This window comes from Oncorhynchus gorbuscha, linkage group LG22, assembly GCF_021184085.1.
Source record: "Oncorhynchus gorbuscha isolate QuinsamMale2020 ecotype Even-year linkage group LG22, OgorEven_v1.0, whole genome shotgun sequence".
Taxonomy (NCBI): domain Eukaryota; kingdom Metazoa; phylum Chordata; class Actinopteri; order Salmoniformes; family Salmonidae; genus Oncorhynchus; species Oncorhynchus gorbuscha.
The window spans coordinates 26,574,325-26,590,454 of NC_060194.1; the positions used below are offsets into that span (position 1 = coordinate 26,574,325).

The following is a 16,130-nucleotide window of genomic DNA, read 5'->3' on the forward strand; positions in this document are numbered from 1 at the left end:
TTGGCTGTGTGCTTAGGGTCATTGTCCTGTTGGAAGATGAACCTTCGCCCCAGTCTGAGGTCCTGAATGCTCTGGAGCAGGTTTTCATCAAGGATCTCTGTACTTTTGCTCCGTTCATCTTTCCCTCGATCCTGACTAATCTTGCAGTCTCTGCCTCTGAAAAAAATCCCCACAGCGTGATGCTGCCACCACCATGCTTCACCGTAAAGATGGCGCCAGGTGCCCTCCAGACTCGACGCTTGGCATTCAGGCCAAAGAGTTCAATCTTTCAGCCAGGGAATCTTGTTTCTCATGGTCTGAAATTCCTTTAGGTGCCTTTAGGTGCCTTTTGCCAAAACTCCAAGCAGGCTGTCTTGGGCCTTTTACTGTAGAGTACGTATCTTCCGTCTGGCCACTCTACCATAAAGGCCTGATTGGTGGAGTGCTGCAGAGAGGGTTGTCCATCTGGAAGGTTCTCCCATCTCCACAGAGGAACTCTGGAGCGCTGTCAGAGTGACCATTAGGTTCTTGGTCAGGCCCTTCTCCCTATTGCTCAGTTTGGCCGGGTGGCTAGCTCTAGGAAGAGTTGGTGGTTCCAAACTTCTTCCATTTAAGAATGATGGAGTCCACTGTTTTCTTGGTATACCTTCCCTTTTTTGGTACCCTTCCCCATATCTGTGCCTTGACACAATCCTGTCTCTGAGTTCCTTCAACCTCATGGCTTGGTTTTTGCTCTGACATGCACTGTCAACTGTGGAACCTTATACAGACAGGTGTGTGCCTTTCCAAATCATGTCCATTAGGCTGTAATGTAACAAAATGCTGTAACGTGACAAAATCTGGAAAAAGGTAAGGGGTCTGAATGCTTTCCGAATGCACTGTATATAGTTATCTTGGTTTTTCATAATCTACTAGCAATATAACATGACAAAACTCTTTGGGCACTTTAGTACCTACAGTTGAGGTCGGAAGTTTACATACACCTTAGTCAAATATATTTGAGCTCAGTTTTTCACAATTCCTGACATTTAATCATAATAAAAATTCCAGGTCTTAGGTCAGTTAGGATAACCACTTTATTTTAAGAATGTGAAATGTCAGAATAATAGTAGAGAGAATGATTTATTTAAGCTTTTATTTCTTTCATCACATTCCCAGTGGGTCAGAAGTTTACATACACTCAATTAGTATTTGGTAGCATTGCCTTTAAATTGTTTAACTTGGGTCAAATGTTTCGGGTAGCCTTCCACAAGCTTCCCACAATAAGTTGGGTGGATTTTGGCCCATTCCTCCTGACAGAGCTGGTGTAACTGAGTCAGGTTTGTAGGCCTCCTTGCTCATACATGCTTTTTCAGTTCTGCCCACACATTTACTATAGGCTTGAGGTCAAGGCTTTGCAATGACCACTCCTTAACATCCTGAGTAATGTCTTGAGATTTTGCTTCAATATATTCACATAATGTATCCATAATATATAATATAATATATCCACATAACAATGGTCATTATGGTCAAACAGTTCTACTTTTCTCCAAAAAGTATGATCTTTGTCCCCATGTGAAGTTGCAAACCATAATCTGGCTTTTTTATGGCGGTTTTGGAGCAGTGACTTCTTCCTTGCTGAACGGCCTTTCAGGTTATGTTGATATAGGACTCGTTTTACTGTGGATATAGATACTTTTGTACCTGTTTCGTCCATCATCTTCATAAGGTCCTTTGCTGTTGTTCTGGGATTGATTTGCACTTTTCGCACCAAAGTACGTTTATCTCTACGAGACAGAATGCTTCGCCTTCCTGAGTGGTATGATGACTGCGTGGTCCCTACTTGCGTACTATTGTTTGTACAGATAAACGTGCTACCTTCAGGCGTTTGGAAATTGCTCCCAAGGATAAACCAGACTTGTGGAGGTTTACATTTTTTTTATGAGGTCTTGACTGATTTCTTTTGATTTTCCCATGATGTCATGCAAAGAGGCACTGAGTTCGAAGGTAGGCCTTGAAATACATTCACAGGTACACCTCCAATTGACTCAAATGATGTCAATTGGCCTCTCAGAGGCTTCTAAAGACATGACATCATTTTCTGAAATTTTCCAAGCAGTTTAAAAGCACATTTTATCTGGACTTTTTGTTGTTGTTGATAAATCAAAAACATTCTGACTACATAAACCCAAAAGTAATATTTATGTACAGTAGGATAGGCTATAAAGGAACTGCACTTTCGGCCTAATATATTATCTCTCAATAATATCTAGATATTCGATTAACCAACATGCTAAAAAGTGAGCATAATGTGGCAATACAGTTTCCCCAATGACAGAATGGACCAGGAACTTCCGACTGAATATCTGGCAAGCATGCTGCTTGAGCAGAAGAGATCCTAGACGATTTGACCATTAATCAAGTATAAACATCAGCAAGAAGTCTAGCAACTGCAGCCTAAGAGACCCTACTGTTCCCAAAACGAAAGAAAACATAAAACCATCTAAAGAATTTAAGTATTTCAAGTGTATCAATAGAGGTCAATGAGCCACAACGAATGTCTACCACAACAAGCAACTTCTAGAGTTATACTGTAAAATAATGAGGGGAAAAAATAAACAATTGTTGGAAAAATGACTTGTGTCATGCACAAAGTAGATGTCCTAACTGACTTGCCAAAACTACAGTTCGTTAACAAGAAATTTGTGGAGTGGTTGAAAAACGAGCTTTAATGACTCCAACCTAAGTGTATGTAAACTTCCGACTTCAACTGTACTTACCTGATTCACATCAACCATTGAAGTCACCAGCCGTTATGCTGCAGTAGCACTGGTGGTGTCCGTGGACTGAAGCCTACATTGACTGTGAGCACAGAACCGCTTTTTAGCCTCAGCTTCATGGTGAATCCACTCTTCCACTGTTGGTAGGCATCAAAATGACCGAAGCACCAGGGGTTCCCCTCCTCACAAAACGGTCAAACTTCTCACATTTCGGACAAACATGCATGCCGGTAAACAGTGGTTGTAGCGCACTGCCGCTACCATCAGGCCGTTCCCTTCTTGACATCAAAGCCGCAATTGATTGTTGGTGTATGAGTTTTGATCAATGTAATTCAAATTACAAAAATAGAAGTGCATAACATATTTTTCTTATACACTGTTGCTTAAAGACTGTTTAGATGGAATTTAATCCATCTGCGTTGTTCATTTTGTAGAAATATATTGTGCAACTTTCCCTTTAACGGCTGCTGGGCCAGGGCCTGGCCAGGAGGGATAGAAATGAGGATGATGATGGTCATTAAGCATTCATGACTCACAGGCCTGTCAAACAGTAGGAGAGGTGGAGGAGGGATGGAAGATGGTAATAACAGTCATGTGAATGGAGCAGAGTAAGAGTAGGGTAATTTCAAAGGTGTAGCAACAACAGTCCCTCTGGGGGTTAAGAATAGTTGGCTTCAGAGCAACAGTTTTGCAGCTACATTCCCATTTGCCCTAATGCTTGTTGAGTGTGAAGTGTTTTATAACACCATAATAACCTAAGAAAATGTACAATTTCTATCCAAAGGTTGTTTGATCAATGCCTCCATTCCTCCCCACCACACCCGTTTACACACACGCACACACACACATCATTTGCTCACACACACGTAACAAGCACCACGCACATGTAACCGATGTGAATTGGCTAGCTAGTTAGCGGGGTGCGCGCTAATTGCGTTTCAAGCGGTGATGTCACTCACCCTGAGGCCTTGAAGTAGTGGTTCCCCTTGCTCAGCAAAGGCCGCAGCTTTTGTGGAGCGATGGGTAACGATGCTTCGTGGGAGGCAGTTGTTGATGTGAGCAAAGGGTCCCTGGTTCGAGCCCAGGTAGGGGCGATGAGAGGGATGGAAGCTATACTGTTACATTGATGCTGTTGACTTGGATCACGGGTTGCTGCGGAAAAGGAGGAGGTCAAAAGGTAGGTAGGTGTAGCCAATGCGAAATGGCTAGCTAGTTAGCCGTGTGCTCTTTTTAGCAAGAAATAAAGGCATTTCACTGTACTAGTGCAAGTGACAATAAAAACTTGAAACTTGAAGGTCTAGGATAGATGAAATGGGTCAAAGATGAAGACAACCAGATGGGACCATACTTGATTAACCACCCATGAACCTCAGCCATGCCAGTGTGTGTTTTACGATAGACAAAAACAGTAGAAACAATTGTTGAACCCCATACTTGAGGCGAGGGCACATCTGTTTCCACACTGTGTTGTACGCAGCACTGATGGCAGACATGTCATTTCATAATACACCAGAGAAAAACAACCTGGCTATCTGGGCAGGTTTCAAAAAACCAGCAGAGGGCCCAACTAGAAGGCAGGCTTGCTGTAATGAAGTCTCTCTCTACAGTGTGAAAGAAAGCGGGAAGGAGGAGAGGAGAAGAAATGTTGTTTTCAATCCTCAGATCCTCTCTGCTTCTCTCTCTCTCTTTCTCAATTCAACTCAATTCAATTCAAGGGCTTTATTGGCATGGGAAACATATGTTAACATTGCCAAAGCAAGAGGAAGTAGATAATAAACAAAAGGGAAATAAATAATAACAATTTACAGTAAACATTACACTCACAGAAGTTCCAAAAGAATAAAGACATTTCAAATGTCATATTATGTCTATATACAATGTTGTAACGATGTGCAAATAGTAAAGTACAAAAGGGAAAATAAATAAACGTACATATGGGTTGTATTTACAATGGTGTTGGTTCTTCACTGGTTGCCCTTTTCTTGTGACAACAAGTTACAAATCTTGCTGCTGTGATGGCACACCGTTGTATTTCACCCAGTAGATATGGGAGTTTATCTATGTAAGCTGAGGGTAATATGGGTCTCTAATATGGTCTCTCTCTCGCTCTCTCATACCCTTGTCCTCCCTCCCGGCAGGGTAGTCCCCTGATGCAGCCAGGCTCGAGTTCGGGTTACAGCTCAGCACCAAACACGCCCCCACCCCATGGCCCCTCCCTCACCCCATGGCCCCTCCCCACTTGTTTACATTCCTCAAGGTCCCCCCTGTGTGGAGTGCAAATACTCTCACCTTCCTTCTCACTGCTAGCAGGACCAGTATGTGTGTGTGAGCCTACTATCTGTTTGCTAAACTTCACAGTCCTTATTTATCACCTCCTGCTCTCCATATCTTCCCTCTATTTCTCAATTTTATTATGTGGGAGATGGTAGTCGTCTACTGCGTTCACTTATTTACCTGCAGCCGGTGAAGGAGAAGGTAAGAGCTGTGTCTGCATTCTATTTTGAAGACGAAGGGGGGCCTTGAGGGAAGAGGAAGAGGGGGGAGAAGTGGGAGGGTATAACATACTGAGGCACCAGAGGGAGAGAGCGAGAGAGAGGAGGGAGACATCTGTCTTCAGAATTGTTACTACCTTTGCGTTGTAATGTTGTAGAGGGATCTGTTGGAATTCTCCTAGGAGTTCTGTTCTGACCTGGAATGTAGCCTGCTGAGGAGGCCTGAGACTTGCTGTAGAGAGCCGGATGTGAGTTCAAGAGAACCCTGTGTGTGTGCTTGTGTGTGTGTGTGTGTGTGTGTGTGTGTGTGTGTGTGTGTGTGTGTGTGTGTGTGTGTGTGTGTGTGTGTGTGTGTGTGTGTGTGTGTGTGTGTGTGTGTGTGTGTGTGTGTGTGTGTGTGTGTGTGTGTGTGTGTGTGTGTGTGTGTGTGTGTGTGTGTGTGTGTGTGTAGGGGTAAACCAGCATAAGGCAGGGTAGAGGAGGAGGGTATTTCTTTTATCATGCGTGTCTGGTATTCAGATCCTACAACAGCCCTATTGGCTTGACTGAAAGGAAAGTACTTAACACACCAGATTGAGACAGAGGCACCAGGGTCATGTTGCTAACTCTCCTTTGTTGAGCTAGAGGAGAGTGACACTGATTGTGGAATGGTGCTTTTACCCACGACTTCAACACAGCCTTCGCTTGCACATGGAATACGTCTAATGCATTGAGCTGCATTCTGTAAGCACCGGTTGCTTGTCTTGTTAGCTAGCTAGAACTCTCTCATTTTCTCTTCAGTAATCTATTGGAGGAATGAGCAAGAGCGATGGATTTGACTGTGCTGCTTTGATCTCTGACTGTGGTTGTATTTTTCTGCCCAGGGTTTAACTGGGCTGTTTAGACATATGTTGGAGGGTCAAAGGGTAGTGTGGACGGGTTGGTAAATCACCCCACAGTGAGGAATGCAGATATCAAACACTGTGACTGACTGACTGACTGACTGACTGACTGACTGACTGACTGACTGACTGACTGACTGACTGACTGACTGACTGACTGACTGACTGACTGACTGACTGACTGGGGACTAAACATTACTTTGTCTCTCCTATATCAGCACACAGAGAGACAGATGGGTGGCTTCTTGGCTTTCATCACCAGTTAGTTATATAACCTGAACATGGCGAACACCGTACAGCACAATGTACGAATGAGAGTTATAGGTGTTTTATTTTCATTCGCAAAATGATGTGGCGGATGGTTAGAACTTGGGGGTTCTTGGAGTGGGATCAACTCGGGCCTAAATCAGTGTTGGTTGGTGATACTTTTGTGGTTTTATTTCATCAGAATGGTTAGATTTTGTGATTAGTTTGTGTTGTTTTGGTTTGAAATTGAGGGGAAACTATTCTGTGCTGCACTGTTGTCTAGGAGAACACTCTAGTCATGTGCAGTTGAAGTGCTGAGAATTCCCTTGGTTTGTTGTTCTTACAATCTGTAGCCTACTCATTGTCCACCAGCTCTGGAAATGTGACATACTTTTGAGTTAATGTGTGTGTTCATTTGAATGTTTGTGTGTCAAAGGGTGTGAGTTTGTGTATCCCTGTTTGTTTTTATCAGCGAGCTGTGCTTGTTGTTCATTCCATGTGATTGTGAATGTAAGAACTTATTTGTGTATGTGAGAACGTGATCATCTTTTTGATCATGTGAGCGTCTTTGTGGTCATCCACCTGTATGTGTGTGTGTCCATGTGTGTTCATGTCTGTGTGTGTCTCCATACCAGCTGACCGTTTGAAGACGCTCCATCTCTTGTCGTTCCAGTGCCTCGCTCTCAGGGCCTGGCCCAGGACAAAGCAGCCCTGTCCAAGAGGAGCGCTAATGGGGGAGGATCCACCAACATGACCCTAGGCCGTGGAGCCCACCGAGCCACATCTATCACCAGCAGCCCCGACCACAGCGACCACGCCCTGTCAGCCAGCAGCGACTCAGGCCTGTCCAGCACCTCCCTGTGGACCGAGCGACCCCCAGTTCCCATCACCACCAGCACCAGGTCCCAGCAGGGTCCCAGCCGCCAGGAAAAGGCTCAGCTGAAGCGCCTGTTGAGTGGGTTCGGCCTGGAGGAACCCTCCCGAGAGCTTGAGGAGATGTCTGAGTGCGGAGGTGGAGGGCCAGGAGGGGTGGCCTTCCAGAGACTGGTCCAAGTCCAGGTGCATGTCGTCGGAGACCCGCCGCCCCCCAGGGAGAGGGAAACGGACATCCTGGATGACCTGGTCCTCCTGTCGGGTCATGACCTGCACAGTGTGGACAGCCTGGGAACCCTGTCATCATCCTGTCACAAGAGCAGCCAGAATTCCCTGCTGTCGGATGGCTTTGGCAGCCCCGGGGGAGAGGAGCTCCAGCACCAGCCTCCCCACCAGCCCCAGCACCACCACCCAGCCCCTGCAGCCATGGAGGAGTATGAGAGGGCCTACGCTGAGGCCCGGAGGGGCTGTCTGGGCCAAAGGAGTGCTTCAATCTCTGCCTCCACCCCATCCAGCACTATTCCCATGCCCAAGCAGCAGGTCTACCTGCAGGGCAGCTACTCCACACACACCTGGGTGCGCCAGCAGCAGATGGTAGCAGCCCATCAATATGCCTACCTGCAGGCCGAGGAGGGTGAGGAAAGGGAGAGGTACCCAGGGGACAACAAGCAGCAGGAGGGAAGCCCACCCAAACCACCAGCCTCTACAGTGCCACAACAAAGCTCTGTGCTGCGGATGGACACTGCTGTCCAGAGAACGGTGATGGCCCTGCCACAAACTCACACTGAGCAGTCTCCTGCGGTCGTCAACAAGAACAAGCGAGACGAGGAGTTCAACTCTTTGACCGTGGACATTGATAACTCCATCGACCAGCTCAACCAGTTGATTATGGACCTGGACCCCACGTTCATGCCGGTCCCCACACGCTCCAGCTCGGTCAAGAGGAACGGAGGTACAGGGATGCACGTGAATGGCTCTGCCACCACCACCACCACCACCGCCACCTCAACAGGCTGCCCCAATGGAGTCAGTCACAGACTCATGGATAACAGTACAGCCCCACTGCAAAGCACACAGCAGTCAGGTAAGACAGACAGCAAGCTCTTGGGTGTGGTGGTAGTGTGGTGATATGAATGGTGGTGGTTAGGGATGGGCGATATGGCCAAAATCTCATATCCCGATAAAGGTCATTTCATATCCCGATAACGATACATATCACGATATAGCACATTTTCTGTAAATTCAATTGATTAAATAAGCATGTAACAAAATATAAAATATTAATGTATAAAATCTAAAAAGTTAAATAGAAAACACTTCAAATATCGTTGCAAACAAAATAAATATAGGCCTAATATATATATATATATTTTTTGGGGGGTCCTTGTCTGTTTTACATGTTATTTTTGTATTAATACGTGTCACATATCAATGTGGTACTTTGGGTTGAGTGTTAGGACCAACTCACAAAACCCCCGTTTCACGACCGTGTAAATTGGGGCCATGTCTTTTCAGATGTAAGTTGTAACGGCAGCTGTTATCTCCTTCCATCTTCGTGATTCTTTGCCATACGGTGTGCCGCAGGAAAAAGCCTCTTGCAACGTCTGAGTCGGGGGTTTGTTTTGAGCACTTGACTGTACTTTTTGTGGGTCTCATCCGTAGACTCTCTCTGTACTGTTTCACATGATTCTTGCGTAGGTGGTAAACGAGGTTAGTGGTGTTTGAGACTGTTGTTGGGACCGGCCTGCGATAATGGTGATTCAATAATAGTACTGGTGGTAATGATAGCGGTGGTGGTGGAAATGTGACGCAACCTCTGCAAAATGCTTCATGAAAAATGGTGGTGGTAGGAAATCAATGAGATAGTCAGATTTGGTAATGCATCTGTTCTGGGAGAACTTCAACATGAAATCCTCACTTCTCTTACAACATAGTGTTAACTTTACCAAAACACACGTTTGCCCTCTCTCCCACCTGGAGGGCTGTTTGCCAGGGTTCCTGACAGCTTTTCAGATGTTTCCAGCTTGTTTTTGAGTCAGAGGGCATTGTCGAGGCTTGTCTGTGTACAGCTATCTCACTCAGGAATCAGAGGGAGAGAGAGGGCTGTTATCAGCTCTGTAGATCTAGGCTCACACATCTCTGGAACTTTCATGCATGTGGGACACTATACTGCTGTCATGGAATGTCTTTGAAAGTTCCTCACACGTTCTCAGGCCCGACTTGTCATTTGCTCACTGAAGCTGCTTTTATCAGTAGAAACACCAGCTTGAAGTTTCTTGCTTTCAGAAAATAGTGTCTTCATGTTAAAGGGAATATTCCAGCTGTCGGTGTCAGCAGGACCCCTTGTTATCCATCTAAAATCATTTAAAAAGTAGTGGAGGAATATTATATCTTACTTACTTATTGTATGTTTTGAACATTGCAATAGTTTTCCACAAAAAAACCCTTGCCTTATCTTTAGTTCAGATGCCAAATATTTCCCTCTGGTAGTCTGGATATTATATTGGTCTATTATGCCCTTGTTCGTGGACATAAACGTTGATTCTGAAACACTGTGCCAAAGAATCCTAGGAGTGTTCAGTGCTTATCAGTGACTGAAAAGTAGCCTACGTCTCCCACCAGCTTTGGACCTTAGATGTTCACAGTATTTTGGTCTGTAATCTGAAACCAGCTAATTTCATTATCTCACTTTTGTTTGTTTCCCTCTATTAGTGATACCTACAGTATCTTGCAGATAACTATTCAAATGTACAGATTTAATCTTACGCACTTACTAAAACCACAAATATTTTGTATGTTTTTATTTCACCAAACTTGGCCGTGTTTTCTCATTTGTTGAACTTGTGAATGTTGATGACTCAAGTACAAGCATGCAGTGCAGTTCATTGGCTCTGGAACTGTGGTCCACCATTTTGTTTCTACCTGGAGTAAGTGAGTGCGGTCTGGCTGTCAGTAGAGTGTGAATGACGTTAAGATATGTACCTGGAGCAGCCAGGGGGCACATAAAGAGGTTAGCGCAGGGCTCTGGAATTTCCAAGAGAGGAACAAGTGTGCCTGCCCGGAGGCATCGCATTTTCCATCTGATTTCAGAGACTTGTACCTGTCTGTGCATATCCGGTACATACAGTGGAACATCCAGACTGACGCACAGCACAGTACAGAAACATGCTGTGTTTGGCTTTTTTACAAAAAGGCCATATACAGATGTAGCACCTTAATTTGATCACTCTTGTTGCTGAGAATTGTCCCGCACAGCAGGAAATGCAAACATGTAGTGTATTTGAGCTTTAAAAATGATTCTAAACATTGTAATTATCCACTTTGAAATATCCACTTTGAAATTTCAGACTTGATTTGCCCTAATAATAAATGTATCAACCCCTACAGAAATGTCAATTCATTATAATCCACATAATAATTCACATTTCCTGTTGCTGAATTAGGATTTTCCTGCTGTAGCAAACTGGATGAAATTATGATCCTATATCTGTATATTGAGTTGGTTTAGAGTAGACACATAAACACATAAAGAATAATGTAGTAACTAAAAAAGTGTTAAACAAAGATTCTTCAAAACAGCCACCCTTTTCCTTGATGACAGCTTTGCACACTCCTAGCATTCTCTCAACCAGCTTCACCTGGAATACTTTTCCAATAGTCGTGAAGGAATTCCCACATATGCTGAGCACTTGTTGGCTGCTTTTCCTTCACTCTGCGGTCCAATTCATCCCAGACCATCTCAATTGGGTTGAGGTTGGGTGATTGTGGAGGCCAGGTCATCTGATGCAGCACTCCATCACTCTCCTTCTTGGTCAAATAGCCCTTACACAGCCTGGAGGTGTGTTGGGTCATTGTCCTATTGAAAACAAATGATAGTCCCACTAAGCGCAAACCAGATGGGATGGCGTATCGCTGCAGAATGCTGTGGTAGCCACACTGGTTAAGTGTGCCTTGAATTATAAATAAATCACTGACAGTGTCCCCAGCAAAGCACCATCACACCTCCTCCTCCATGCTCCACGGTGGGACCCACACATGCGGAGATCATCCGTTCATCTACTCTGCATCTCACAAAGATACGGCAGTTGGAACCAAAAATCGCAAATTTGGACTGAGTAGTGGTTTCTTTGCAGCAATTCGACTATGAAGGCCTGATTCACGTGTCGGTTACTTGAACTCTGTGAGGGATTTATTTGGGCTGCAATTTCTGAGGTTGGTAACTCAAATGAACTTATTGTAATGGCATTCCTCCTCCTCTTCTGAGGAGGAAAAGCGAGAAGGATCGGAGGACCAATGCGCAGCGTGGTAAGTGTCCATAACGTTTATTTTAAGATATAAACTGAACACTATGAAATACAAAACAATAAATGTGAAAATGAACGAAAACCGAAACAGTACCGTGTGGCAACAAACACTCACACGGAAACAAACACCCACCAACCAAAAGTGAAACCCAGGCTACCTAAGTATGATTCTCAATCAGAGACAACTAACGACACCTGCCTCTGATTGAGAACCATACTAGGCTGAACTCAAAACCCCAACATAGAAAAACACACATAGACTGCTCACCCCAACTCACGCCCTGACCATACTAAATAAAGACAAAACAAAGGAAATACAGGTCAGAACGTGACACTTATCCTCTGCAGCAGAGTTAACTCTGGGTATTTCTTTCCTGTGGCGGTTCTCATGAGAGGCAGTTTCATCATAACGCTTGATCGTTTTTGGTACTGCACTTGAAGAAATGTTCAAAATTCTTCAAATTTTCCAAATTGACTGACCTTCATGTCTTAAAGTAATGATTTGTAAGTCGCTCTGGATAAGAGCGTCTGCTAAATGACTTAAATGTAAATGTAAATGTAATGATTTACTGTGGTTTCTCTTTGCTTATTTGAGCTGTTCCTGCCATAATATGGACTTTTTTTATCAAATAGGGCTTTCTTCTGTATAACACCCCTACCTTGTCACAAAACAACTGATTGGCTCAAACACATCAAGAAGGAAATAAATTACACAAACTTTTCACAAGGCACAGCTGTTAATTGAAATGCATTCCAGGTGACTACCTCCTGAAGCTTTTTGAGATAATAGTTTTATTTTTATTTAACTAGGCAAGTCAGTTAAGAACAAATTCTTATTTACAATGACGGCCTACACCGGCCAAACCCTGACGACGCTGGGCCAATTGTGCACCACCCTATGGGACTTCCAATCACGGCTGGTTGTGATACAGCCTGGTATTTAGTGACACCTCTAGCACTGAGATGCAGTGCCTTAGACCCCTGTGCCACTCGGGAGCCCCAAATACCAAGAATGCCAATAGTGTGCGAAGCTTTCATCAAGGCAAAGGGGGACTTCTTTGAAGAATTTCAAATACAAAATATATTTGGATTTGTTGGTTACTTTTTTGGTTACTACATGATTCCATATGTGTTATTTCATAGTTTTGATGACTTCGCTATTCTACAATGTAGAAAATAGCAAAAATAAAGAAAAACCCTAGAATGAGTAGATGGGTCCAAATTTGAGATTTTTACTGTATAAGTACACAAGACTTGGAAAGGTACCCCTGTTATGTTTTACATCTATGGGCAAAATCACAAATTGTATCTTGACAGACAGATATAACTGCTGTAGCTCTAGATAACATGTGTAGAGCAGCTGTATAGAAGACATACACAAACACTGGCACACTCATAACCACTACACATAAAACTGTCTGAACATCACAAGCAAACTCACTCTACGACACAGCTATGACACAGTAAAACTTAAGCCCAATTATAAATGCATGAATAGAGTTGTGTTTTGACTCCTTTTCTTTGTTGAAATAGGCTAAGAACTGTCGTACTTCAAATCAAATTGTATTTGTCACATGCTCCAAATACAACGGGATTAGACTTAACCGTGAAATGCTTGTTGATGAGCCCTTCCCAACGATGTAAAAAAAAATATATATAATAAAAGAACAACAGTAACACAAGAGGAATTAAATGCACACGAATGTAGCAATACATTCCAGATCAATGTGCAGAGGTATGAGGTATTTGAGGTAGATACAGTGGTTTGCGAAAGTAGTCACCCCCCTTTTGGCATTTTGCCTATTTTGTTGCCTAACAACCTGGAATTAAAATAGATTTTTTGGAGGGTTTGTATCATTTGATTTACACAACATGCCTACCACTTTGAAGAACGAGAAATTACAGGTTGTAATGCAACAAAATAGGAAAAATGACCAAGGGGGATGATTACTTTTGCAAGGCACTGTATGTACATGAAGGCAGGGTAATCTGAGAAGGCAGCAGGATAGATAATTATAATAATAAGAGTAAAATAAAGAGTAGCAGCAGCAGATAACATAACCCTAACCCAAATCATGATATCATCCTTGGAATGTATGTTATGTCTCTACAAAGTGACGTCTCCCAAAAACAGAAAAAGGTAGCAACACCCCAAAAATGACCGTGTTTACAAGCCAAAGGGCAATGAAGACATCACACCTAAGATAGTGTGTTAGAGAGGTGATAGTGAGAGTTATTAGCAGTGTAAGTCTCTCACATGGTAATGAGATCGCCATTCATTCAGATCCCTCTCAATGAGCTCAACTTCCCATGATGCCTCCTTAGGGACCATACACTCTGCACCAAATGTTGATTTGACGACATATTTGCCAGAATCAATTTGCAAATTTCAGACGGCACTCTGGTCAGAGGTGTACCTTAGACCGCTCTCGGCCAGCAAACGCTACCAGTGTGTCCCCCCACAAGCCCACCCGCCCACCCACAGCCAAGACAAACAGAGACAAACTTCCAGTCGAAGCTCAAATCCACTTCAAGACCCTGGTGCTTGCCTACGGAGCTGCATGGGAAACTGTCCCTTCCTACCTTTAGGCTATGCTCAAACCCAACACCCCAACCTGAGCACTCTGTTTTTCCACTTCTGGACTCTTGGCCCTTCCCACCCCTACAGGGGTTCAGCTCCTGCACAGCCTAGTCAAATATCTTCTCTGTCCTGGCACCCTAATGGTGGAACAAGTATCCCCCTAACATCAGGACAGTGGAGGTTCTGCCCATCTTCTGAAAATGTCTGAAAACCTACCTCTTCAATGAGTATCTTAAATAACCTACTAGTACTGACTTTGCTGATAACTACTTTGTTGATGGAAAATGTGCTTACTACGACTGTGATATGTGGTTGTCCCATCTAGCTATCTTGAGATGAATGCACAAATTGTAAGTAGCTCTGGATAAGAACATTTGCTAAATGTAAAGGTACTAAGGCACAGGCATGCCGACCCTGACTGAAATATACTGGTTTAGAAAAACAGACACACATTTAAAAAATAATAATGCTGACTAACAAAAATATGCAAATGAAGTCCAAAATAACACACAATGATAGTCAAAACAACCTACACGCACACGCACACACCAACACACACACCTCTGGCTGTGCCCTCAGAGAATGTGTGTGTGTGTGTGTGTGTGTGTGTGTGTGTGTGTGTGTGTGTGTGTGTGTGTGTGTGTGTGTGTGTGTGTGTGTGTGTGTGTGTGTGTGTGTGTGTGTGTGTGTGTGTGTGTGTGTGTGTGTGTGTGTGTGTGTGTGTGTGTGTGTGTGTGTGTGTGTGTGTGTGTGTGTAATCATCCGGTGCATTAGTACAGTCGTGGCCAAAAGTTTTGAGAATGACACAATTATAAATTTTCACAAAGTCTGCTGCCTCAGTTTGTATGATGGCAATTTGCATATACTCCAGAATGTTATGAAGAGTGATCAGATGAATTGCAAAGTCCCATGCAAATTAACTGAATCCCCCCGAAACATTTACACTGCATTTCAGCCCTGCCACAAAAGGACAAGCTGACATCATGTCAGTGATTATCTCGTTAACACAGGTGTGAGTGTTGACGAGGACAAGGCTGGAGATCACTCTGTCATGCTGATTGAGTTTGAATAACAGACTGGAAGATTCAAAGGGAGGGGGGTTGCTTGGAATCATTGTTCTTCCTCTGTCAACCATGGTTACCTGCAAGGAAACACATGCCGTCATCATTGCTTTGCACAAAAAGGGCTTCACAGGCAAGGATATTGCTGCCAGTAAGATTGCACATAAAACAACCATTCATTGAATCATCAAGAACTTCAAGGAGAGCGGTTCAATTGTTGTGAACAAGGCTTCAGGGAGCCCAAGAAAGTCCAGCAAGCGTCAGGACCGTCTCCAAAAGTTGATTCAGCTGCAGGAACGGGGCACCACCAGTACAGAGCTTGCTCAGGAATGGTACCAGGCAGGTGTGAGTGCATCTGCATGCACAATGAGGTGACAAACTTTGGAGGATGGCCTGGTATCAAGAAGGGCAGCAAAGAAGCCTCTTCTCTCCAGGAAAAACATCAGGGACAAACTGATTTTCTGCAAAGGGTACAGGGATTGGACTGTTGAGGTCTGGGGAAAGTAATTTTATCTGATGAATCCCCTTTCCGATTGTTTGGGCCATCTGGAAAAAAGCTTGTCCGGAGAAGACAAGGTGAACGCTACCATCAGTCCTGTGTCATGCCAACAGTAAAGCATCCTGAGACCATTCATGTGTGGGGTTGCTTCTCAGCCAAGGGATTGGGCTCACTCACCATTTTGCCTAAGAACACAGCCATTAATAAAGAATGGTACCAACACATCCTCCGAGAGCAACTTCTCCCAACCATCCAGGAACAGTTTGGTGATGAACAATGCCTTTTCCAGCATGATGGAACACCTTACCATATGGCAAAAGCGATAACTAAGTGGCTCGGGGAACAAAACATCGATATTTTGGGTCTATGGCCAGGAAACTCCACAGACCTTAATCCCATTGAGAACTTGTGGTCAATCCTCAAGAGGCGGGTGGACAAACAAAAACCCACAA

General features: G+C 44.0%; 1 protein-coding gene across 3 annotated transcripts in view; it reads left to right on the plus strand.

Moving 5' to 3' along the window:
- LOC124009401 (tensin-3-like) overlaps positions 1-16,130 on the plus strand; it is a 74,090-nt gene that overhangs the window by 26,647 nt on the left and 31,313 nt on the right. For all 3 annotated transcript variants that reach the window (XM_046321204.1, XM_046321203.1, XM_046321205.1), the window contains exon 13: positions 7,034-8,317. In XM_046321204.1, coding sequence (XP_046177160.1) covers positions 7,034-8,317 — 1,284 coding nt within the window. The remainder of the gene's footprint in view (positions 1-7,033; positions 8,318-16,130) is intronic.